This window comes from Etheostoma spectabile, chromosome 11 (genome assembly GCF_008692095.1).
Source record: "Etheostoma spectabile isolate EspeVRDwgs_2016 chromosome 11, UIUC_Espe_1.0, whole genome shotgun sequence".
Classification (NCBI taxonomy): Eukaryota; Metazoa; Chordata; class Actinopteri; order Perciformes; family Percidae; genus Etheostoma; species Etheostoma spectabile.
In genome coordinates this window covers 22,390,614-22,417,667 of record NC_045743.1, presented here as the reverse complement: position 1 = coordinate 22,417,667, position 27,054 = coordinate 22,390,614, and the positions used below count along the sequence as shown (strand labels likewise).

Below are 27,054 nucleotides of genomic sequence, written 5' to 3'. Positions count from 1 at the left end.
GTCCTTTCTTAGCCGCCGCTCGGACTAAACTTCCAACAGCATTGACCCCAGGTTTGTGTCAGACTGTGTGACCATGTTTAGCGTGCTGTGAAGTCTTAGCACAAAAGGCTAGGAGAAGCGGCCTCATTAGGTTTGTAAAATGTTGCTCGTGGATGGTCTAGCCTGGTCACTTGACTCAGTAAGTTTGGCACCGTACTTCTGTAGGTAAGAAACTGTAAATACTTTATGTGTTGTATGATTAGGTCCGGGTTGTACAATAGCTTATTCAACCTTTTTAGAGGAAGTAAATGGGAAGAAACGCTACAGAAGAAATAAATGAACACACTAGTCAGTTAAAACAGAGGATCTACTTTTTGGTAAATAGCTTATGTACAATACTTGACCAGAAACCCAATAAAAACATTTTTTAAGAACTCTTAAAGACAGTGTTTGTAATAAAAATTGTGAAGATTTTTGCTATGTATTTTAGAGCTAGCGCTCGATGGAAAGCCATGGTCCTCCCCACTCCCTCTCACCTTTGGCACTGTTTCCATGGTAATTTGGTTTATTAAAAAAAGAAAGACGAGGAAAAGTTGCCAAAAGACTGCTGAATATTTGTGCCATAAAGTGTTGGTACCATAAATATTTATTGATTAGGTTTCTTTTTTCTTCTTCTTCTTTTTTGCTGTTATGATTTAACTGTCAGTTCCAGTTTGTAAGTAACACAGGATATGATTTGAATTGTTTGTTCGTTTCACCCGGGTTTTCTAGTTTGTGTCATGGTGACCAGGGTGGCTGTAGCCCTGTTTCTCTCTTTCCTTGCAGTATGAGTGGCCAGGCTGTTGAATGAAAAATGGTTTTTTAACATTACAAAAACTAAAACAAGTTCAAAGTGAGGTAAATGGACACACATCCACCAGGTCTGTTACGACTGAAAATGTTTTATCAATAAAATGTTTTTTCCTCATGGACGCGTCTGGTCGCCTGTGTGCTCTGTTCTTGCACAAACCGACCTCACCGATTTCTGTTGCATGATACGCCCAGGTTGGGGTTTAGGAGAAAAAAGAAAACGGGTTGGTTTAGGAAAAAGAAGATTGGTTTGTGGGTTTAGGAAAAGAAGAAACAGGTTTGGGGTTTAGGAAAAGAAGAACGGGTTGGGTTAGGGAAAAGAAGAACGGGTTGGTTTAGGAAAAGACGAACAAGTGTTGGGTTGGAACAAGAACAACGAGTATGGTTTAGGAAAAGAAGAACGGGTTGGGTTGGTTTGGGACAACGAGAAAAGAACGGGTGTGGTGTTTAGGAAAAGAAGAACGGGTTGCGGGTTTAGGAAAAGAGAAGAAACAGGTTGGTGGTTTAGGGAAAAGAAGAATGGGTGGGTTGAGGAAAAAGAAGACGGGTTGTTGTTTAAGGGATAGAAGAGAACAGGTTGGGTTTGGGAAAAAAAGAACAACGAGTATGGTTTTAGGAAAAGAAGAGAAGCGGTGGGGTTTAGGAAAAGAAGTACCGGGGGGGGTTGAGGAAAAAAGAAGAACAGGTTGGGTTTAGAAACAGAAGAACGGTTGGGTTTGGGGAAACGAACACGAGTAGGTTAGGAACAAGAAGAACGGGTTGGGTTGGAGGCAGACAACAACGGAAGTAGGGTTTCGAGGAAAAAAAACGGGTTGGGTGTCAGGAAAAGGAAAAAACAGTTGGTTTGAACAAAGCAAAACGGGGTGGGGTTTGGGAAAAAGAGCAACGGGGTTGGGTTTTAGGAAAAAAAAAAAGGGGCTTGGGTTTACGGAAAGAGGAATGGATGGATGAAATGGAGGATGGATATTACAATAAATAAATACTAGGTTACATCCAAAACTACACCCCAATATGATACTCATCTCTCAAACCATGTTGATAGTCCTGTTCCATGACAGCCTCTATCTAGGGATTAACTCCCATTGCAGAGCATTAGGAGGTCCAACCCGTGTGTTGTTCAATGAGGTCTGGATCACAGTCGGCGTTCCAGTTCACTCAGGGTCTGGGATGGATTGAGGGCAGGACAAACCTTTCCACGCTCATGCTGGGAAAACCAGTCATGGAGCGGGTCTTGTGCCACAGCGGCATGTCATAGACCAACTTGCCAACCAGTTTGCCATTTCTAACAAAAAACCCCATTGCCATGCTGTAGCACTAAAGGGGAATCTGCAGCACACTTACTACTTGACCAATTCCACCTAGGTTGGGGCGCGATTGGAAGACAGCCAGATTAAAAAAGCAATGTTAAAATGCTGAAACACAGAGTGAGATATCTGATTGATATTTCATAAAATGGTCAAGCTCCAAAACAATGGAATCTGACACTTACCCATTTTCTAGAATGTTGAATATCTCACGGCAAACATCTATGGTCTCATTCAGTCCCCCTTGGCTTGGGGTTTGCAAGTTATTCTCTTTTCCGGTCCCAAAAACCATGTAGAGGTTGCTTAGTTTTAAGTCCAGCAGAGACTAGTTTCTATACGGCTTTACTACGGAAATGTGGACTCTCAAGATCACCCAAAGAATCAAGACATTCGTTAGAGCTGCAAAATGAATCATCAATTAGATTAATTGCCAAACTATTTTGATAATGGATTTTCGCGGTGTTGAATTCATTTTTTTAGAAAAGGAAAAACACAACTTCATCTATTTTCTGGAGTCGCTTTGGCTTTGGGAAACCTGATCAACAATTCACCATTTCTGAAATTTCAGAGACCAGGCAACTAAACTCAGAAAATAATAAACAGATATTTCGCGACAATGAAAATCATGTTTTAGTTGCTGCCCTAAATTATGTTGAGCTGTGTAGAACTTACACAATGAGTAACTGAGTTCATTACAGAAATTGTGGAGAAGGCTCTTAAAGGTTTGTTTAACAGTGCCCAGTATTATAAAAAAAATAAAAACTTTTTCTGGGATTGTGTGGTTATTGGCGATCTGAAGCTTCGCACACATTAAACTTAAGGAAAAAAAAAAAAAGTAAAAAACTTCCAGCTGTTTGAGTGAGATAAGTTTTGAATTCCTCGCCTCAGTCTCCAGGGTGAGAAGAACTCTGCGGGGTCACTACGGTCACTAGCATGAGTACAGTTTAAAAAAGAAGAAAGACAACAGGTTCCCGTTGCTTGGACGGACCACCAGTGGAAGCTCTTGAAGTTCTTTGCCGTGGATGGCCGAGCGTTATCTGCGCCCAGCCTCCAACTGAGCTTGAAGACGTAGAGGACGTGGGAAACTTGTCTGAAAGTGTAAGTTCTTCTGTAGCTGGGCAATAAGGAGATAATCTCAATACATTCCCATCAAGCAGAGACGGAGAGACGCGCGTAGGTACATGTCAGGATCTAAATAGGCACAGGTTAATTACTGCCTAATTAAACATGCTATGTGAACATTAGTAATAAACTTAAAAAGATATTGGAAGTCCCAAAAAAATAGTGCTCACTTTTGTGACAATACTGGTGATTTGTGACTATGTGACGATAAGTATTGTGGTTAGCACCCAATCCATTAGCCTCCGATTTTATAAAAAAACGGTCTGGCTACGGAAGCCATAAAGTGAGATGTACAAGTAAGGGAATGTCTTCAGAAATAACCACGGAAACCAAAATAGAGTCTTTAAACGCTTCAGATGTCAAGTTATCGTGGCCCAAAGGGACGTAAGAAGGAATGGCAGTTCAATGGAATGCTAACGCTAGCTTGCTCTAGTTGTTCTCAATGACCAAAAACACTGCTAAAGGATGGGATCTTACCGAGCTTACTGAGAAGTGGGACTTCCCCATAACAACAAAGATGTTATCGAAGTAAAATGTGTCCCTCTGGAGCCCTAAATAGAGAACTAAACACACAGAGTTGAAAAGAGGCAGCTGCGACAATGTGCAGCACCAGTACAAACAAAAAAAATGTGTTTTTGAAAAAGAAACCATGGAGGAAACCTATGAGGGTACAACCTTCTCTAACATACAACTTGTGGACCTAAAAAATTAGCAGAATATGGGAGCTTTAATGATGAACTAAGGGACTAGCGTGAATTAAGGTTAAGTCAGCCATTAACGTGGCTGACGGTGGTGTACACATAGTTCTGACCATGTATGCTACAAACAAACAGGATTAAGGTACTATTACAACACAACAGGAGTATGGACCCCAGAGAGGCAGTTGGGATGCTGGATGGTCTGGCGGGGGCCCGCCCGCCGTCGTGTTGAGGTAATGTGGAGGCAGTAGACGGCAGTGATTAAGGGATTCCTGTTTCCTATCAACGTGGCGAGGCTTGTGTTGCTCCTGAAACCGAAACCAGCACAGCCAAGTTGTCACTAAGCAGTGATTGAGGTCAGTCTTGTTTGAAGGGGCCAATGATCCAGGCAACTAGCCTGTCTAACCAGCATTGCTGCATGACTCAGGAGGCAAACCAGCAAAAATATAGCCAGGAGAGACACAGGCTATAGCAGGGCCAGAACCCTTCAAAATAGCAGCACCAAATAAGCTCTAAAATGGTTACAGGCGATTCTAAAAAACGGACGGCCCAGCATCAGTTAGCCAGCCTTTGGCCCAAGTCTAGAAGAAGGCTTTAGCGCAACACTGGCCACTGGGTTTGTATTTGCTTTCCGAAGCTCGGAACCAAGGTGTGGAGGTTATCCAGAAGAGGTTCTAATACTGTGGTAGAAAGTATTCTCTTGGCCACAACCACTCCACGGCTCCATGTGATGGATATCAGTGTGGATGATGAGGATAGGAGCGTTAAATGCACATATTTTTACCGTTTTTGCCCTGTGCAAATTAGGCAAGGTTACGACCTAAACTGTGACGTGGCTAATGAAAGGGCATATTCCAACGGAGTATTCCCGTTTAAAGCAGCCGTGGAAAAAAAATTACTTTTTCAAAAATTTTCAAGGTTGGTGTTGTGATGTTTGAGATATCTGAAATCATGTTGATATCTAAGTCTTTCATAGTTCATAATGTTTTCTTTTGGACATGCATTTCTAGGGAGCCGGCCAACTGTTGGCTGTTTTTTTGGTGTACAACAACCAAAGCAAAGCACAGAGTGACCATAAGACCGTTTAAAAGGCAAGAAGAGGACCCTAACTGTCACAAACGCAGTAAAAAACCCACATGAGACGCAGATTCCAAATGCGCTGTTATAAAAAGACATGTCCAAATAATGTTTCTAAACCAGAATAATATAGAATATCACAATGTCCTTAATCTGAAAGGGGTTTATCCAGAAAAGGCCTTATCTGAATTTTCAACGGAATCTATGGAACATGAGACGTATCAAATTGGGAATTGGATTTTTTGGAACACAACACACCTAAACACTCGCAGACACTATTAGTGACGTGTATGAAATCATGGATGTTTCTACGATTTCTATTGGCATGTATAGATTGAACCAGATGTAGATGACACCAACCTACAAACAAAATTGTTACTTTGCTTTAATAAGTCTTTTGACATTTTGAGAATACTGATGCCTTGACTATCGGGAGCCAATGCCTATAAAAGTACAGCCAGGCAGTCGGGTAGGCATAGCGCACACATCTGCCGAGGTAACAGAAGCTGCCTGATTCAAAACACAATATAAACTATTATATCTGTTAGTTTTATTCATACTTCTATTACTAGCTGCATTACAGTTCAGGGCTTGTGCTAAGCTATTTAATGGTTAGGCTATGTGTTTTTTTAAATTGTTAAGGCAAGTAAAAATAAATTCTACTTGCCAAAACTGGCAAAGTGCAAAATATTCGAGGAAAAAACAGGGAGAAAACGAACTGTGGTGGTTAAAAAAAAAAAATGTACAAAAAAAAACCTCAACTTTGACATAAAACCAGATACTGTCAATAACGCTTAAAAAAAAGGTTAGCCAAAATACCAACCAATGTTTTTATGGGAAAAGACATCAAAAGCAGCAACGCCATCTTCAATTCTGATTGGCCATGGCAAATTCCAGTCACTCGATTATGAACGATGACTTCCCACAAGGGGCCAGTAGGTTGGTATATTTCAGTTGCCCAATGCCTGGGGCAAGTTAAAAAACCCACTTGGGATACTAACATCAGAGGTAAATGTGTGTGAGTGTGTATCGGATGCGGATTCGGTGGCCCTTGTACGGGCAGCCTCCGTTGTTTGTGAATGGGGAGGTCCTGTGCTAGTCAAAAGCGATTGAGTAGTTGTGGATTTGAGAAGGCTTCTTCAACCCAGCAGCACGAACCGGGACTCTGTAACACCGTAGGACAATTGTCCACTGTCAATTTTGTGTGTCTGACAAACATTATGGAAAGGATCCTAAAGAGATGCGACCTTTTGTTTAACAGAATGAAAATCCATTGCCAAACTCACCAGACTCATGTAATTCTCACTACTTTTAGCGTGTATAGAGAGCTATCTCCACCAGACGCGGCCATGTAATAATCACTGCTTTTAGTGTGTAAGAGCAGCATATCTCCCCCAGACGCTATGTAAAATAATCACTACTTTTAGTGGGGAAAAGAGCAGCACATCTCCACCAGACTCATGTAAAATAATCACTACTTTTAGTGTGTAAGAGCAGCAATATTCTCAACAGACTCCATGTAAAATATCACTGCCCATGGGTGGACCAAAGAATACCCCACTATTGGTTACTAACATCAGAGTATAAATGTGTGTGGTTGCTTGTATCTGATGAGCAGGTGGCACCTTGACGGTCACAGCCTCGGTGTTTGTGAATGGGAAATGGTTCCTGTCTATGGACAAGAAGATTTGAGTAGTCGTTGATTGTGTATCTCGAAGCATATTACGATGTGATTTGAAAATTGTTTCCGGAATGACCCTGATTGTGAACAATGGGCCTAACCCCGCCAAGAATGTTGGAAATTTTCTATAAGCCACATGCACACCTGATTGCCTTGGTGGATAACTGACTTTTGGGGACCAGGACTCAGGTATTTGACAACGGCAACTCCAAAACTGTAAAAAACTGCCTTGTTCGTCATGGAGGGGAAAAGCATTATGACTAGACCAGAGTGCAAAGGGCAGGAGGGAAAGGAGAGTGAAAAGCAAGAATCTGGGGTCGGCGGTGAAGATGAGGAATACACTGGCGAAGGGGGGGGGCCAAGCGAAGTATTAGAGAGATAAAGCCACGGGCGACCCGTGATTCTCATTGATAACCACATGGTCTTACAGCCCACTTTATGAGGCGCGGCACCTCTGAAACTGAAAATATCTTCACGTGCACTGCATCTTGACGGTTTTCCGAAAGAGAAAAGAAAAAAAAAACTTACCAGAGCATGGAAAAAAACAGGAAACAAAAACAGAGGAAACAAATGGTGAGCTCCCGTCGCTATTCTCTCTCAGCGCACGCGTAGTCCGTCATCTCTTCACACGTGGCAAACAATCGTGACTGAGAAAGAGCGGAAAAGGAAAGGAGGAGAAAAGGGGGGTGGTGAAAAAGACATTTCGTCTGATGTTTTTTGCTATTAGTTTCCGTTTTATCTCCTGGCTTTACATGCCTGGGGCCGATGGCGAGAGGCGACGAGGCGTTGCGGGTGTTAATGGGATTTTTTTTTCAGTTTGAGGACCTGACGAGTTTGTCATAGGAAGCTGTCAGGTTTTTTAGGCCCCTTAACCTCTCTCCCACATCGTCTGGCAAAAATTTTAAATTGGCACTAACAGAGGGCAGTGCGCTTAAATGCCAGGAGCGGCCTGTGTCAACGTTGATAATGTTTGGGTGGAACTGCTGGGCTTTGGTTGGGGTTGTTTGAGTAGGCTGAAATCGCTCAGAAGCCTGAGTGAATGCAGACCTGTGGGTGTTTGCATACGACATATCTGGTGTGGGGGTGATGAAAAACAATACACACATTCTGAGCACTCGGTGATCTAAGATAACTTCAGAGGCAGCAGGCACTCATGTCGATCACTGGGAGAAGAGTCCTGCCCCCCCCCCCCCTTTTGTGTCTCCCCTAAGAGACAATCCAGCACAGCTCAGATTCGCCCAGCATCAGCCTCTTGGCAGCTTCTCTTTAAACCCACATTCAAACAGTTGTTTTCTTCTTTGTCAGCATTTCTTGAACGCTTTTATCATACAGCTCATTGCTGGCTAAAATACCACAACGTAACAGAGAGGATGGTGTGTGTTTGTCTGCTGTTTTTTTGTGTGTGTGCCCCATGGCTAGGGCAGATCTCAATTTGGAATTGTAAAGGCACTGAAAGAACAGGATACAGCCATTATGATACCATATCTCATATTGTGTAGGGGAAGCACACAGAGTAGACAGCCAGTGTTTGTGTGTGTGTGTGTGTGTGTGTGTGTGTGTGTGTGTGTGTGTGTGTGACAGAGAGAAGCAGTGACATTTGCTTGTGTGCTGCAGCTCTGCCTGAATTTCTGTAGGGATAGCATTCATGCTAGCAGAGCAGATAGCATTGTCAGCCGATGTATGTACTGTATAGTAGGTGTGTGCCTGTATGAGTGTGTGTGTCTGTGTGTGTGTTTTTGACTTTCTAATAGCCTCGACATAGACTATCTGACATTCTTTAGTTTCTCTGCTTTAGGGAGTTACAGTGGCTTGCATGGGTTTACCCCCCCATGCTGAAGTTGATTAAAAAGAGGAATAAAAATACCTTTTTTGCAAATTGATCTCAATGCCTTAATTCAAAAATTGTAAAAAAATCCAACCTTTTAAGGACACCAATTTTCTTTGTGAATGAATAATGTATTGTAAATAAATAAATGATTTTCCTTAAAATACAGGGGGCATAAGTATACACCCCCCTATGTTAAATTCCCATAGACGCAGGCACAGTTTTATTTATTTTTAATTTTTTTAAAGGCCAGTTCTTTCACGGATACTATGCATCCTGAAAAAGTTCCCTTGGCCTTTGGAATTAAAATCCCCACACACACACACACACACACACACACACACATCATCACATACCCTTCACCATACATAGAGATAGGCATGGGGAACTTTCCATAAAATCATCTCTCAATGCAAATCAAACCAGCTGTTAAGATAACTGGAATAATAACACCATGCTAATCTCTAGGTATGGTGGAGGGTATGTGATGATGGTGGGGGGGGGGGATTTTGATTCCAAAGGCCAAGAGAACTTTATCAATATGCATAGTTTCCTGATACATAAAATAACTGGCCTTTAAAAATAAAAAAGTGCCTGCCATTATCAGAATTTAACACAGAGGTGTGTATGTTTATGCCCCCTGTATTTTAAGGAAGAACATTTATTTATTTACAATACATTATTCATTCACAAAGAAAATAGGTGTCCTTAAAAGGTTGGATTTTCCTACATTTTTTGAATTAAGGCATTAAGATCAATTTCCAAAAGATGTTTTTTTATTCCTCTTTTTAACTTTACACCGAGCCATGCTAACTGTGGCTACAGCCGCTATGCTAATCCAGGCTGAACCCGTCCTGACTTTTGCTTTAAATGTAACGTGCAGACACGAGACTGGTATTTATTTTAAGAGGATAGAAGCACCAGAATACACACAGTCATCAACCTTGATACACAGAGATATTAACTCGCTGAGCATGATGGGAAATAAGGACAGGGTAGAGATCTGCCGTTGTGTTGTCATCATGGAAGCAGAGGGCCCAAATCACGTGTAACCTAATTAGATAAATAATGGCTGCGCGCACACACACACACACACACACACACAAAACACACCACAACACATCACACAACACACACACACACACACACACACACAGGTTAATGACACAACCTCCAGCTCCAGTGTTAGCGAAGAAGTGAAACTGAGGTTTTAAGGACCTTTCTCTCTTTTCATCCCCCTTCCTCCACACACAACACCACACGCACACACACACAACACGTACACACAGAAGACTATGCAGATGGCACCCTGATGCATGGACATGTACAACCCTCTTTCTCTCTCTCTCTTTTCTCTCTCTCTCTCTCTCCTGTGTCCATCACTGGACAACTGTACCACGCTGAGTGTGTCCCTAGGGGGCAGAAAAAATTCTTCGGCCTAGTTAGCCGCTGCGTGTGCGCGTGAAGCTTATGCGTGCGCATATGTGTGTAGCATGACTGTGTGTCATGCACTCACTCGTGCACCCGCCTCCCGCCCAGGAAGCGAGGAGGTTGTGCGTGCTGCTGGAGAAGGAGGTGGAAATAATGCACGTGTCGGTGTCTGTACGTTTGAAAGACAAAAGAGTGTGTGTGTGACAGAGATAAAAGAAGAAGAAGAAGAAGAAGAAGATTAAATGGTTCTGTGAGAGCTAGCAGCCAGTGTGTTTGCGTTGAACCCCCCCCCCCCCCCCCATTTCGTTTAATGCTCTTTGTTAATTATGAATCGACTGTGCCTTGCCACCGGTCCCCTGTGTGAAGGCTCCCCTGCCGCCCTGCGGTGGTTGTCTTTGTAGTCAGGAAAAAAAAAAACAGTGAAAGGCTTACAGTACGCCGGTGCTCCGGCTCGATGGGGGGGCAGAGTGGGCCGCTTTCGCTCTCATTGCTTTTGCACTGAGACACTCTCATACTCTTTGGCGCTCTCTTCCAGGAAAAGAAGTCAAAGTTGACACGGAGACGCAGGGCCGGCCCACAAATAAAGACATTTGACACTTGATGCAGAAAAGGCACAAATTGCACCAGGATGCCGGAAATTAGTGGTTAGGGCACCAAATCCAGATTTCAGTTTTGTTCAAACCCCCCCATGTTAAACCCAAAGTTACACCCTTGGATTTGTACTTACAGTATGTGTTACATATGAGGGGAAGACAAAACAGGACGGGAGAAAAAGGGAAACCAGCTACTTCTGAAAGGACTCTTTTGATTATCAGAAGTCTGGTAATCATTTTCATAACTTGCTCGTAATTTAGAGTCATTTATCAGCTTCTCGAAAGTGAGCGTTTGCTGCTTTTTTCTCAGGTATATAATCATACAAGCAAATTGAATTTGAACCATTTGTCAGACAAAACGGGCACGTTGCAGACGTCAGCCGTAGAACCAATGACTTCCTAAATAACCAATAATAAGACGTTTACACTCCCAACAGGGCAGCGACTATCAATTACTTTTATTTCAGTTTTTGGTTTGTAAAATGTCACAAATGCTGAAAAATGGCCATCATAATTCCCAAAACTCCAAGGTGATGTCGTCATGTGTCTCACTCTCAGTGTACTATCACATAGCACAAAAGCAGCAAATCCTCCCAATTCAGAAGGGAAATGAGGTCATGTTCCACATTTGTGCTTGGAAAATGACTCAACTAGTCACTCAGTTATCCAAATACTTTCCAACTTGTTGTCTATCAGCTGACTAATCGACTTGCTGTTTCAGCTTATTTCACAGGGGCCATTTAATGCACAGAATGCACAGAACCCAAGTACATTTATATTTATGATGACAACCTAAATTTTCCCACCACATATTACCATCTTATGCTGTAGTCAGTAATTGCAATGCATTCCCGTCTATTGACTTGCACTAGTATTCACAGTAGGCTATAAAAAGGCCTCCAGGGCGTCTATGGTTAACATTTCAAATTGTATTCCGACGCGAGGAAAATTGGTTTTGCAGATAAATACAAGGTTTCACCTCCAACTGTGTGTGTATGTGTGTGTGTGTGTGTGTGTGTGTGTGTGTGTGTGTGTGTGTGCTGTGATTGTGTGGTGTGTGTGGGTGTGTGTGTGGTGCGCGCGTGCAATCACAGGAATGCTGCAGGGGCTCTCACTACTCAGAGACTAAATGTTGCCGTTATTTACTTTTGGAAGAGTTTAGGGAAATTCAACTCCACTCCCAGACATGCACCCCCACACCCCCCCGGGCTCTGTGTCTTAACTGCGTTGCTGCTGTTGTTCTCTCTTGTTGTGACTTTGCATCACCAAGCCGGGCTTATTTCTTTTTTTATTTTTCTGTTTTCCATGCAAACGCCGCCGGCATCCGAGCTGCGCGTCACCATCTCCTCATTTATTAATTATTCTGTCCATCGCCGCCACAATGCTGTAGTAAAGTAAAGCTTGTGATTTTATCTTCAGATACGGGGGTCACTTTGCACGCCACACACATTCCATCATTTTCCCTCATCATCTAAAATGAATGGACCTGATCAGTAATTGCCACATCAATAATTGAGCCGACTTCTCTTTTTTTGGAAAGATTTAGAGAGGCTCAACGGCAAACACTCCAATCCGCAATGCATAATGAATGACGCATCATCAGTTTTTCTGCATCTAACTAATATCCTTCCCCCATTTTTTTGTCTTCTTTTCAGATTCGTGCCGGGCCAAGGCGTGGTATTGTACCCCCAGATAGGGGATAAGTTGGACATTGTGTGCCCACGCGTGGACGGCGGCGGGAGTGATGGCGTGGAGTATTACAAGGTGTACATGGTGCCTAGGGAGCAGCTGGAGAGCTGCACCATCACCAAGGCCGACACGCCGCTGCTCAACTGCGTCAAGCCCGACCAGGACGTCAAGTTCACCCTCAAGTTTCAGGAGTTCAGCCCCAATCTGTGGGGCCTGGAGTTCTTCAGGGGGACAGACTACTACATCATCTGTAAGTACTTGGATCTCCCCGGAGGGATCATAAATTAGGACTTGCATAATTTAAGGGGGAACAACACAGCCTCAAACAGGTTTAAGAACCAGCTGTCGGATTTATGGGTAGAATTCGCTGTGTGGTGAAGTGAATTCATCAGTCGAAATAGGGTTAGAAAAAAAGAACATTTGTCTTATTTTTAATAAAATCGGCAGACACAATCACCAAACACGTACTATTTCAGTGAGATACAGGGACTTGTTTTTGGACGATGCAGCTTAAATATGTTGTTAAGTGAAAGACCATCTTGTTTTGAGTCATATCTCAGATGAAGCGAGCTTTTTTTGGACATCTCGTGAGGTTTTTAATCTGTTGCTTGTAAAATACGGGTCGCCTTGTTTCTTATTTCAAGAAATCTTACCAAGTGAGTTTCACTTGTTCCATTGGCAGATTGTTTTGTCCTTCAAAACTAAGTTGGCCCCCCCGCCCCCATTGTTTGTAGTCCATACTGCTCTCTTCCCCTACAACTGCACAGTTGAATGCCAGTTCATACACCTTGCTTAGATGTTGTAATGGACAATCTGACCTATGTAGGAAATAAGTGAAGTGGGTGAGGCTGAGACAGTTTGAGGCTATCCTGAGGGTGGTGTACGGTGTACGGTGAACCTTGTAGTTCCATTTGAAGTTAAACCTTCAAGCCTTTAGCGAGATCCAACCGTCTCACAGCGCAGGCGTGGCCGCTCGGCGTGGCCGCTCGGCGTGGCCGACATCGCCTGCGATGCGCTAACTCCGTCCTGGGAGGAAGTTGTGATGGGTTTAGCAACGGCCCCCTGGTTTGAAACATGGAAGGTGGACTGAACCATCTGTGTGGCACGGATGGGGGGGGGGCCGATAGGGGCCATCTGTGATGCTCTGCCACAGCCATCTGTGAGCTGTCACAGTAGGGGAAGGCCATATTTCTGACTGAGCACAAAGAAGGGGAAGAAAGGAGAGTGGAGAGAGGAGGGAAGACACGGCTTCTTAACAAAGCAGTCTACTGTGGCACAGGAAGTTGAATTTTGCAAAAGAATATGTGCAAGGTAACAGCTAATTGTACTGTGGTGTAAACACCCCGCTTTAAAATGCCTGCAGTAGGCGATTCCTGTGAATTTAAATGTTCCTCTGAGCTCCACAGTACCCAGAAGTCCCGCAGAGAGATCTGTCAAGCAGCTGTTTCCGAAAAACAAACAGGTTCCCCGACACAGTCTGCTCATTCAGTTCCACCTAAGTTAGTTTTACAGCAACAGTGGCTGCTCTGTCACTAATGTGTCATAGCCGCAGGGTGTTTGCGTGGCGGGACACGTCTTGCCGCGTTAGAGTCTAGCAGGGACTTTTGTGGTCCTTCAGGTGAGACGTGTTCAGACAAATATGACAGATCTAATATTTAGCTTCACAATCTACACTACATGTTGGTGTAAAATAATGCGCACAGGGCTGTCTGACCGGAGTGGATGCACACATAAGTACACATGCGAAAGAATGCAGGTGCATTCCACACCCACAGAAGCCAAACAAACCATTAGATGTGTGTGTGTGTGTGTGTGTGCTACAAAGGCTTTTGACTGAAGAGGCGCAGACGTGATCCTCCTCCCCTCGTCTCCCTCCACCCAAACGCCGCCGTTAATAATTGATGAGCCGATGCTGGTGTTTACATACTCTGGTTCTCCCGGTGCTCTGCCCGCGCTCCCGCTGCTGCTGAATGGGATCGCATTGCGGTGGAATCAGAATCAGAAGAGAAGACGGGGTTAAGTTCAGGTTAATACAGAAACGTGTAGCGTAGGGCGTCGCAGGAACATGTAGGCGTACGTGTGGGTGAGGATGCACACACGTAGCATTACTGTGATTGCACTTTCACACGCACAAACACACACACACACACACGGCCCTCGGGAGGCTGGAGCTGCAGGTCGAAGCAGCCGTAGCAGTACAAACGCCCTGTGACAACAACAACAGTTCACTTCCCTCTATCTAAGTATCTATTATACTCATATCTCTATTACAGCCTGAGCAGAGGAGAATATTCAATTTCCCACCGCCTCGCTTAAATCCCCTCTTCTTCATCAAGCTGCCGAGTCGTCAAATTGGAAGGGAAATGGCGGTGGGAAAGTTCATTTTGGAACTTTGAAAAGACAGGATGGAAAATCCAATTTTGCAGTTCTTGCAAATTCCCCTTCCACTGAAATCCCCCCTCTCCCCCACACCTTCTCTATTGGAGTGTGTCAAGTTTTTTGCTGTTAATTGCCTCTTCTTTGCGAGCCCTGGCCCCCCCGGTTCTGCAGCTTTAACAGCCCACTGCAGTTGCATTGTGGCGCTGTGTTTTGGACTTAGTGCTAGTCCTTTTTTCGCTGAATCGGCCGCTCGGAGAAGCTCCAGCTTTGCATGGTTAAACACCAGGAGTACAGCCCCAACAAACACACACTCGAAAGCAGACAGAGTGAGAGAAATGCGCAGAGGTGTGCGTAGGTGGAATCAGTCTCAGAATCTTTTTTGCCTGTGGGCGTAACTGCGTGTGCCTTATGTGTTGGCTGAATAAGCTATGGGAATTAATAAATGCATATGTACTCAGGGCTCGCCCCTGTGTAGCCCTACATGAACGCATCCCAACGCAACTTGTTATTTGTGCCCGTGTGTGTGTGTGTTTGTGTGTGTCCGACCCCAGCCTTCCCTCGCAGCAGTGATGTCCAAGATCCCCGAGAGTGTGACGCCGCCTCAGAAAAGTTCCCCGCGAGAATGTCATTAGTCTTTTGGAGTGAGCACTCGATACGTAATTAATTAACCGGCGTTTAATCCTCCATTTCTTCTCGCAATTGCCAAGGCCCCCCCAACATCAACGCTACGGATCTGAGTCTCAACCAAATGGATTAGCGCTGCCTCGTGTCGAGTATTTTGCCAAGGCTAGACCTAGATTAGATGAGAGTCCCTCCCCCCCCCCCACACACACACACACACAACTTCAAAACCACCCATTGATGCAGCTCTGACATCACGCCTCAGCATTTGACTGCCTTATTCTGTACTGTCACTGCAGCAAAGACTGAAAAGTGGCCAATAACAACACCACAAAAAACGTGTGTGAGTCTGTTGTCTGCTCATGTGTGTGTGTGTGTGTGTGTGTGTGTGTGTGTTTGTGGATTTGCTTGCGTGCGTAGAAGGGGCTGATTTCTTTCAGTGCGCCTACACGTGGACGCGTTTGCGCATCTCTGTGCATGCACGTGTGTGCGTACTTCTGTTTGCTTTTAAAAAAATAAATTAAAAAAAAAGCGCCCCACAACGCGGCTCCAGTTGAGAGCAGATGTGTTTGATGTGATTGTTTGCGGCAGCGTGGCCTGCAGCCGGGAATGTAGTGAGCTGGATGATTACATGAGCTAAAGAGGGAGAGAGAGAGAGAGAGAGAAATGAGTCAAGAGAGAAAGGGGGCAGAAAGATCGACAAAAGCAAAGGAGAGAGAACAAGAGTGAGAGAAGGAGGGAGTGGAGAGAGAAAAAAACTAGAGCCAAAGGGAATAGGTGCATGGCAGGAGACAGAGCGAGAGAGACGATGAGCTAAAGAGGGCAGGAGAAGGACACGGCTGAATTTACAGTCAGAGCAGAGAAGCAAAGGGAAAATTTCATCGAGACTCGAATCACCATCAACAAAAACTAGTCCCATCACCTCCTTGCTACCCTGATTACCGTCTGACGGGGAAACATTCCTCTCAGTTACGAATTCAAAATGCGCTCCCAGGTTTTTGTCTGCTTTGTCTGATTGAAACGATCAGTTCTTTCATTCTCCCTAATGCGTCCAGATTGGCATTATCATCGCGTTATCATAATGGGAGACAGGTTTATTCAGTCAAATGCTGCGACGTGTCTGTGTGGCTAGGAACTATGCTTTTTGCACCCCCGACCACATATCGCTGCTGTAATAACCATATGTTAATAACCTTTTTTTTATATAATGGATTTAGAACGTTTGTGTTTTTTGACAGCTTTGGGTATTTGGGGCGACCCAGCTTGGGCGACCCAGGTTGGGCCTGGCCCTGCTTTGCGGTCACCGGGCCCCTCCTCCCCCCCCCCACCTGTGTCACAGGTGATTAGGCCACATGGTGGTGACGGGTTTTAACCAGCCCGAAACCCCAGCACTGCGATGACGGCTTCACGCTCCACGGAAAACCCCCGCGTTTAGGCATCTGCCTTTGTCTTCCTTTCGTCCTCCCTTCCTATATCTGTCTTTCGGCAATGTCTCTCCAGTCTCCTGTTGCCATGCCTTTGCTCTGTTCCATTATGCCAGGCATCGTCTTTTCTCAGCAATGCATTGTGCGTTCATTTGACAATGTTAGCGACGCAGCTTTCAGAGTGTAGTTTCTCAGGCTTTTACACTGGACTACAGTTCCCTATTGTTAACTCAGAGTATTTGAAAAAATGCCATAAAAAGGGACATCAGGATGGCACACACATGAGCTTCCAGCTAATCAAAATGACACGAACGCTAACCGCTAACACCACTGTTTGAACGTGAATGTTAGCTAAACTAGCTAATGCTACTCTGAAACTAGCTCTAGATGTAGGCACGTAGAGATAGACCGACCTGGATCTATATATTGAGTCAGTGATCAACAATCCAACGTCATCAATGCAAAGTGAAACAATTTTTTTCTGAGTCGGCCATCTCGTGTCGATCCCAGGCCCCTGAATGGTCACGGATCAAAATCGCATCATGGCAGACTTTGTGATGTCATCAAATGTGATATTGTCGCCCAAAGAGTCAATGTAATATTGTATTATGATAAAAACCTGCGTTTTGCTCCCCTGTCTGAACGACATCAGGAGAAGGCAGCGCACAATTGACAATTGTCTCGTTAAACGGGACGGGAAGTAAGTTAAGGAGGGTAAATCAAGTTAAGGAGGGTGAGGACGGGTGGGGGTGGGGGGACTTGCGGTGTGTTTACGACGCGGGGGGGTGGGATTGTGGTTGGAGGCTGGTTGGTGGTACGCTGGCGCTGGTTTCACAGACAGTAACACTTCTACCATTCGTGTGAAACTACATGTGACGTGTGTGTGTGTGTGTGTGTGTGTGTGTGTGTGTGGGGGGGGGGGGGGCAGTTTTTTACTGACCCACTCAAGCTGTCACTTTGGTCTCAAGCAGTACTTTGTCACAGCCTGTGAGTGATTTTTCCGGATGGCCTTTTCCTCCTGTTGAGGAGCCTGTTTTTGAAATTTGTGTGTGGTTGAAAGGCGTGTGTGAACATGTGTGTGTGTGTGTGTGTGTGTGTGTGTGGGACTAGTCTTCTTCAGCCCAAAAACCCCATCCTAATCACAGTGCATGTTCGAAAGCAGTATGAAAATAGATTCTGTAGTTCACAGTCAAGATGGAGGGAATGCTGGAAGGAAAATCACATTTCACGCGTTTTCATTATTGGATTCACCTTTCTCACTATTTTTTCTTCTTGTACTCCCTCACCTGTTTCCCTCTCCCCCATCTCCCTGTACTGGGTCCTTTAATGCCCCCCTCCTCCAATGTGTCCCCCCCCCAGAATTATGGATTAGCTGGTTAACTCTGGCTGGGTTGAGGAGGGCCAAGTCATTCAGCCAGAGCCCATTCAACAATCCCATTCTCTTTAAATCCAAGTCAGGCTTGCCGGGACTGCAGCCTTGGCATAGTGAGTGTGTGTTTTACTCCGCATTTAAAGGGGAAGAAGAATTTCAAGTTTAAAATGACTCTGGATTGAAGAGATGTTTTTCTTCTTCTTCTTTTAAATGTCAAGGAAATGTTACAGGCGAAATAAAAAAGAAGAAACAACGCTTTTGAAGGCTTTACAAAAATCATGTTTCTGGTTTTTATATTCTGTGCAGTTGAGCACCCTTCACGCCATGTGAACTCTGATCTCTCAGGCACAACTGCAAAAAACACAACTGCACTAATGCGCCGTCATCGCGCCAGTCACTATGCAGAGTAAACAGTGTTAAGGTGGTTAATGACATCCTGCATGATTGGAAAATCCATGTGTGTTGTGCTAACAGGTACATGAAATGAACACATGCACGTACACACACACACGCACACACACACACACGCACGCACGCACACACACACACACACACACACACACACACACACACACAGGCACAGGAGCAGAAGCCTTTAAGAAGCTTTGTCTGTAATGTGCTTTTCGGGCTCCACTGGAAAGCCATAGGTCAGCTAGTGAAGGAGACAGGGGGAGAGAGGAGGGGAGATGGAGGGAGGGAGGGAGGGAAGGAGGGAGGGAGTCCTTGTTAACATGCTCTTTGTGTCCGCTCCCATCACCATCTTATTGAAACAAGGGGATTCGGATCAAAATGATTGGTAGCCCGGGAGGGCGGAAAAGGAAGAAAAAAAACTCAAACAGCAACTGGGAGGAGGAGAAAGGGAAAAGCCTCAGACTATGCAGAGCTTCATTTCTCAAAGCTATTTCAATCAGTGTCTCGGCACCTGCCTTTCAATCCCCGTGCAGTTGATGGAGAAGCTTCGAGTGCTGCAGGAATTGGAACGTGTCAAGGTGTGTGGGGGGGGCGAGTGTGTTCTGGGGTAAATGGGCAAAGGGAAGAAGGTAGTGGCTGAAAGGTGTCCGCCCCGGAGACGAGGAAACAGGGAAGAATGGGGTATTGTTGTTGGGAGGGGAAAGAGAGGAGGAGGCTTGAGAGGAAGCAGAAGGGAGGGGGGGGGGTTAGGATGGGGGGGGGCAGTCGTATAGCGAATGCGGGTCACTGCGCGCTGGCGGGAAGCCAAGCCGCTAAGCTCTGCATGGCAGCTCGTTAGCCTCTGTGTTAGTGACCTGATAGACCACAAGCCCTACTCTCCCCCCCTCAGCTTGTTCCCTTTCCCACTCAGGATCAGCCAGCTGCAGTTCTGCTCACCGGCCTCCGAGAGGCGGACTACGGGGGCAGCATTTTGTCTGTGTGTGGGCCACATCTGTAGAAGTCTGACACGAGTAGGGCTTTATTTGATCAGACGTGCAGTTTACATGTTAAAAACGGGACCGTGCAGCATCTGCTTCCAGGGCTCCCGTCACATGTGGGGCGTCTTGCTCCACCCCTCCAGATTCCTCTCCCAACATCTGCCGCCGTCCCTTAAACACAGTGTTTAGCGCCGCTCTTCTGTTTTCTCCAGTGTGTAAATGGTTATTTTTAGATCCTTTAAGCTCTTTTCATCTAAGGGCAATTGAGTTATTCATCACATCTCTCTGTTCACTTAATTTCACTGCCTCTCCTGGAAAAAACTGCACCCCTCCCTCCCCCCACCTTCTCTGTTTACATACCTGATTTTTGTTTTTTCTTCATCTTGCCAGCAGGTCTCTCCATCTTTTTAAGCCTGGCAGCCAGTTCGGCTTTTTAGATCTGAGCGTTTGAGGGCTTTAAAAAAAAAAAAATCCCGAAGTGCGTTCTTTAATAACTGGTTACCTCTCTGGAGTGTCGTTAGCGTTAATTGCGCGACACACCGCGGAATTTCCCGCGGCTCGCCAACATGGCCGCCGTCGTGGCAGCCGCGGTCGCCCGCCCTCTCTCAGTCTCTCCCCTCTCCTCACCTCTCTTAACGGCCTCCTTCTCGAGGCCTATCAGCACAGTTAGAGATATTAAAGTCACAATTACTCAAGCTAATTGACTTTGGGGATGTGAAATTTTCCAGCGGAGCAGAGCGTCCGAGGTGACGAACGGGTCAATTGTGATTTTATTAAAGGGGATATGACTCATATCTTTCTTCAGGGCTTGTGTTGTCTTTTTCCGAGATGAGAGGCTTAATTGTTATATTGCAACACATTTTCCCCGACGCATCTTTCGCGTGCCAGATGCTCGCAGCGACCGCTCATTCTAACCTCGTCCCTCTTTCTCTCTCTGTCTCTCTCCGCCTGCTGCAGCTACATCCAACAGCACCATGGAGGGCATCGACAACCAGGAGGGGGGAGTGTGCAAGACCAAGTCCATGAAGATAATCATGAAAGTGGGACAAAGTGAGTATTGTATTATTGAATTACGGCCGTGAGTGCCTGCGGGGCATGAGCAGGAAGCCACAATGCCAAGCTAGTACATTGTGCAAAATAGTGTGCGACTGTGAAAATGACCTAATAAGGTCATAGGGGGCTGCGCAGCATGCAGCTCCAACGTCTCCATGACACCTGGGGCTGCGAGGGGGGCGGGAGATGTAATCTAGCGGAAGCGTAACATGCTGAAACACACACACACACAGTCACACACGGTTGTGTATGCTTGCATGGACACATTTACTGGAAGCATCTGCTGTTATATACTCTTTCAAGTAGAATTCGTAGTTCGGAGGCCCACAAACACGTCATTCTCGTGAGTTGAGTCCCCCCTGTGCACACTGCGTCTGAATCCCAGAGTGGTCATTTCCTGGGGTTTAGCCGTTTCGTCAGCACCAGCTCCAGCGCTACTGAGAAACGCTGAAGGTCAGGGAATGAATCGCAGCGTCTGCACGCGGAGGACGAAAGGCACAGGTGCTGCACAGGCACGGGAACGCTTTCTGCTGCCTCGCAGTACTGAACGACAGCTCCAGAGTTGCTTACAAAGCAGTGGCTTTATTAAATGAAATGTACTGTTACGTTGGGTTTGGTTCGGTTGAGCTTGACGGTGCGTAGAGTGAAGCCTGAGACTAGTGATTGTAACAGCAGATGCTCTGGGAATTACTCCAGCATTCAGCGTGACTGTTCAGCATCAGAACCACTGACACACAGTTTAGCTGTTCCAAATGGACCAGCGCAGAACTAAAAAAACACCTTTAGCAACTCTTTGGGGTTGATCACAGTGAAATATGGGCCACGAATAACCATAGGTAGAAAAATGGTTAGCCTTTATATGGATCTGGTTAAAGAAAATGTGGCTGCTAGGTGCACTTGGTGTTTCCCTGGTAGTCACAGGTTTGTTGCTGAGCCTAAACACATGCAGACACACACTACAGTGAAAAAGAATACTCCAATAATGCGTATGCATCTTATTTGCATTTTTTTCAGATCCCTCTGATCCTATTTCACCCAAAGACAACCCCACCAGAGTACCCTACCCTCCCAAGCATTCAGATGGCAAGGAGACCTACAACCCTAACGATGTGCTGGAGAAACCAGGTGAGACCCCCCCCCCCCCACTCGCAGCTTAAATCCCAGGAAATTGGTAATTGAGTTGAGGAATTAGCGGTTTGGTCAGCTGAGAGCATATAACGCTAAGTAGGCGGGCGTGTGTGTGTGTGTGTGTGTGTGTGTTTGCGAGAGTCACTGAGGTGTGCGTGTGAGAGTAAAGGGAAAGAAAGGTCAGCGATTCATCAGCCATTAATCGAATGTTGCCCGTATAACTGATAGGCATCTGCGGCCTCCCAAGGACTTAGAAGGTATCTCCACGGTGGCGCCGGTCCAGCCTCAAACCCGCCTCTTAAGCGACCTTTTCAAGAAAATGATCTGATCGCTGTCTGCCATCTTTTTAACGGCCTGTCCTTAGTACAGACACACACTTGTTCCTGCACCGAATCACAACTCAGGCCGCCCTTATCTCTACTATTATATTGCAGTTAAGAATCTCCCGAGAAGAAATTCAGACCGGCAATTTCCGCAGCCAGCTGTGCTCAGAAAAAAGAAACAGGAAGGGCCCAAGAAGAAAAACAACCCCCAACCCCCCCCTCACCCCTAACCCCTCATGTCCTGACTCATTGAGTACGTGGCCCACCTGCCTCTCTCTGTCTTCACTCCCAAATCCATCCTGACCTTGAGCGTGCAGATCTGCCATGCTGGCACTGTTCTCTGCAGCCATCAGCATCTTGCTCTCTCCATCTCCCCGTCTCTCTCGCTTGGGTTTTTATGTCCCAGCGCTCCGTCCCGGCAGCTATCAGGAGCGTATGGGCGTCAGAGTGCTACGGGCGGAGCGTCTGAGGCAGCGTAATCCCCTTGTAAAACAACGGAAGGGTCCTTGCTTCTGGGCCGCCTGCCATCTTGCATCCACTCCCCCCTTGCACCACAGCACCAGCACGTTAGGGCCCTCTGGAGAACGGGGGCGGCAGGGAGACACAGTGGTCCCGCCTGCTCGGGGAGGACAGAACACACCCGCCCTGGAGGTGTTGGATGGGAACCAGAATGTCCAAAGCTTGGCTTCCATAATTGATGTCTCATAAAGACATCAGCTATTTCTTTCTTATTTTCCTCCCTCCGGGGTAGTTAGTCAGAAAATGAAGTTACTTTTTTTTTAATGTCTTTTCAACATGCAATTTATCTAAGTGCCATTTGCCTGTATCTAGCCCAGCCATTGTATCTCCTATCAGGCTGCGCTCGTCCTAGTTTCAAGGTTGCCGTCTCCACCGGCTGAATTTGAATAGCCACCGATCGAATGTGACCTTTATACAAAGAGCCCACCATAGGCAGGCTTCACTCTGTTCTGCCGGCCCCTTTCCTTCACCTTTACTGTGACTCAATGAAAAGATAGTGAAGAATGAATTGGGAAGGAAAATACTGCTAAAAACAACTTCCTATCTTTCCAGTGTTTTGAGTCCTCGTACAGCATCTCCCTACATCCTGGTGTCAAAATGTTAGACAAACACTCGTGTGATTCTGTCGACCAATCGATTAGTTTTGTCCGACAGATCTGTGAAGCTGAAAAAAAACACCCCAAAAAATGTTGTGTTTACCAGAGATGTGCTCAGAAGTTTCTTGGAAATAAATAACTACGCAGTAAAAAGCACAAAACGATGAGGAATATATCTAAATCTATATCTCTATATAGATATAGAGATATAGATAATGATGATATATATATAGACAATGAAATTGCCGCCACAGTTATTCCCCGGCTGCAATGACGGAAAGAGCCAGGAACACTGACCAATCATAGCAGGCTGGGCTTTTCAGACGGAGAGTGAATACAAGTATATTCCGACAGGCGGTATGAAAACAATTATGTGTTTTTTTAAACATCAAAGCATGTAAAAATGTTCTAGTAGATACCAAATGAAAGTATGAACCTAAAAATGAGCCTTATATGGGAGCTTTAAAACACATTTAAGCCTCATTGCCTATATGTATATACATATATATATATATATGGTTGAATGGCACGTGAAAACTTTGGTTTGACAAGTGTGTGTGTGTGTGTGTGTGTGTGTGTGTGTGTGTGTGTGGGGGGGGGGGGTCTATTTGAATCCAATTTCCTGCATTTCTACAGAAGTTTAGGGACTGTGGTGATATAAAATCCAGGACATAATTGAGTTGATCATCTACAATGAATATGAAAAATAAGCCAATATGCAAACACATGGCTCATTCGTTGATTTCGCTCCCTCTGTCTCCAAGGTGTAGCGCCCAGAGAAAGCGGCGAGACCGACACCGGTGGAAAGTCCTCCAACGCCATCGGCTCCGAGTTGGCGGCCATCTTCGTGGGCATCGCTTCGGGCAGCGTCATCTTCATCATCATCATCATCATGCTGGTCCTGCTGCTGCTCAAGTACCGGCGGCGGCACCGCAAGCACTCGCCGCAGCACGCCGCCACGCTCTCCCTGAGCACCCTCGCCACGCCCAAACGGAGCGGCGGCGGCGGCGGGAACAATAACGGCTCGGAGCCCAGCGACATCATCATCCCGCTCAGGACTGCTGACAGCGTCTTCTGCCCGCACTACGAGAAGGTCAGCGGCGACTACGGCCACCCGGTCTACATAGTTCAGGAGATGCCCCCCCAGAGCCCGGCCAACATCTATTACAAGGTCTGAGCTGGAACTTTTAAAAAGCAAGAGACAAACTGGAACAATCCCGGGCAGAGTGGGTTTTTAGTTTCGGCTGGCGCCGCCAGCACGCCCGCAATCACTCTCGCTCTTTCTCTCTCTGTCTCTGTGTGTCGACTCCTCCTCCTCCTCCTCCTCCTTGTCTCTGATGTGTTGTCACTGCTTTTATCTTTATCAAAGTTTTGCTGATACCTTGTTGCTGTGGTTCGGTCCCAGTCGGTGCGGACGGGATGGGTGCAATGCTAGTGCTGCCTCCGCTGCCCCTGCTGCTCTCTGGGGCACTTTGGGGCTCTCTGGGGCTCTCTGAGGCTCTCTGGGGCTCTTGGGAAATAGAGAGGACCATCTCTTCGTATCCCAACGCTGCCCCCTTGTTTTGCTTTGTGCACCGCAGCCAGCATTGTGGGGGAACTGAATGATGTGGAAAAGAGAAATTTAGACAGATGCACAGCAGGGATTTTTCTTTTCCTCGGATTGGGACGGATGGACGGACGGACGGATGTACGGGCGTGGAGCTTTACTGGCATGAGAGGAGGGGAAGGATTCTTTGGCCACACCTTTAAAAGAGACTACTGCTTGGAAAAAGAGAGGGAAAGAGACAATAAAAAACAAGTGAGGAGGAGAGGTAAAGGAAAATATGGGCTGAACCATATGAACTCACAAAATGGCCGCCCTACCTTGATGCACACAAGCCAGAGAGACTCTGTGGATTAACCGGTCGGACGAGGAAAGGGGAAAGATTCTCGCAGCGATCCTCTCCGGGACTTTCATGACTTTCACGCATTCACCCTACCACCCACATGCCCACCATCACATTCAACCCCCCTCCCCACACACACACACACACACACACACACACACACACACAAACACACAGTCTCACCAGTCAATGTGAACTGTTTGGATTGCACCATCTCTCCTCATTTCCCAGATATGTTTTTCAGCAAATCACTTCTTTCAGATCTTGAAGGTTTTAAGGAAGAAAACTAGATCCTCTTTATTTTGTACTGTCAACATTTACTGATTTATCTGGTTTACAGATTTTTTTGCTCATATCGGTTAAGTTTATTTTTCTTCCTTTAGTGACATGTCATATAGTACCTGACGTTCAAACACAAGTGACCCAACAGTGGCCAGGAGTGGCGAGAGCGTGAAAAAAAAACAGAGTGAGGATTTTTATTTTTTATTCCGCCCCCCCCACCCCACCCTGTCGCTAGGGATTAGGGCGCATGTGAGGTCTGCCCACGTGGCTCCTGGGAAGAGTGGAGGACTTTCATATACATAGAGCAGCACTTTGAACTCCTTTTTGGTCCCTCCACCCTTCACAGTAGTCCTAGAGAGACACAGTGGTAGCAGCTGTTTCCCGGCTTTTTACACGTGGAAAGTGTTATGGGGCAATAAGAAATCCAATTGGCCTTACTGCCGTTTTTTTTCGCATCAGGTGAAGAGAGAAGTAGAGGTTAGCATAGCTGGCTTAAACAGCCCTAGGTACTGTTATGTTTACCCCTGGGGGTCCATTGATGATGAAGAGTGCCCTTAGGGGCTGAAAATCAGCGTTGACCGGTGCTCTCCTATTCTTGTTCGAAAAAAAAAAAAAAAAAAGCACAGGGACATCTTCTTACATTGTCACTGTTTCTCAATCTCCATTAGCATTTCCATATTGTGAGTGTTTGATTTACTTCTCTCTTTTTTTGAACTTTTTTTTTTTTTTTACAAATAGATGTACATTTAAAAAAGGACATTACGCAGAGGAAAACAAAAATACAAGTAAAAAGCAGAATTTATTTATGATAGACACATAGAGCACAGGTGTTGTCAGGCGGTATGGAGAAGAAGAAGAAGAAGAAGAAGAAGAAGAAGAAGAAGAAGAAGAAGTAATGTTAATATATTATGGTATAAGTGCACATTATGCAATCTAGCTTTTTGATTATTTGATAGGTCTCGATCCACTGAGTCCCGTATTTTCACTAGCTGTCGTCCACAGACACAGGGCTCGGTCCTGGGAAAGAGGACGAGGGGAGGGGCAGCCTGGCCCCCCTAACCCCAAGCCCCTGCTCCCGAGCCCTGACCCCCAAGCCTGAGGGGAGGAGAGTTATCTGACCCAAAAATAGCTCACATTGGTGTACACAAGGGCAGAGTAGCTGTGTCTCCCACACTCACTCAGTGTAGCATCTCCCAAAGGATGATTCTCATGAACACCCCCATTCTCCTCATACCCACCTTTCATGTTCTCTGTGCGTGTGTGTGTGCGTGCATGCATGCGTGTGTGTGAGTATGCGCGCAAGTCTATATTACAGTGACTTCACATTCATTGATATCTTTGGCTTAGGATCATAAACGTGACTCAAGTTGTTCCCAGAGCGTGTATCAGCCCATCATCGACATTGTCATTTGTTCATAAAAGAACATCAAATTTCACCGAAAAAGCCAAGCCTTGTATGATCTGAGGTTGTGCCTCTGAGAGGCCACAAAAATCTGCAAATATGCAATTCTTATTTATTTTTTTAATCAATTCTGAGAAGAAAAAAACGACAACAACCCCACCTATGGAAAGTGTTCTTAACCACTGAAAGATGACACAAAACTAGCAAAGTACGTCACACGAGCCTGCTGTTTTTATTTCCCGCATTATCTGGAGTATTATGTTAACCATGTGCCGTAGTACAAAGGGAAACTGTGAAAAAGGAAACCATTACATTATATATCACACCGGAACCGGTATTTAAGAAAAGACACACACATATATGACAAAGAAATGGCTGTTTAGTTGCTCTCTGTCTGCGGCAGAATATGACAATCTTCTTAGTTTCTTTGAAT

At 45.7% G+C, this 27,054-nt stretch overlaps 1 protein-coding gene across 1 annotated transcript in view; it reads left to right on the top strand.

The window, feature by feature from the left end:
• efnb2a (ephrin-B2a) overlaps positions 1 to 26,766 on the top strand; it is a 53,471-nt gene extending 26,705 nt beyond the window's left edge. Inside the window, exons 2-5 of the mRNA XM_032529854.1 lie at positions 12,215 to 12,498; positions 20,390 to 20,482; positions 21,500 to 21,610; positions 23,816 to 26,766. Coding sequence (XP_032385745.1) covers positions 12,215 to 12,498; positions 20,390 to 20,482; positions 21,500 to 21,610; positions 23,816 to 24,228 — 901 coding nt within the window. The 3' untranslated portion in view covers positions 24,229 to 26,766. The remainder of the gene's footprint in view (positions 1 to 12,214; positions 12,499 to 20,389; positions 20,483 to 21,499; positions 21,611 to 23,815) is intronic.
• The last annotated feature ends 288 nt before the right edge of the window (positions 26,767 to 27,054 follow it).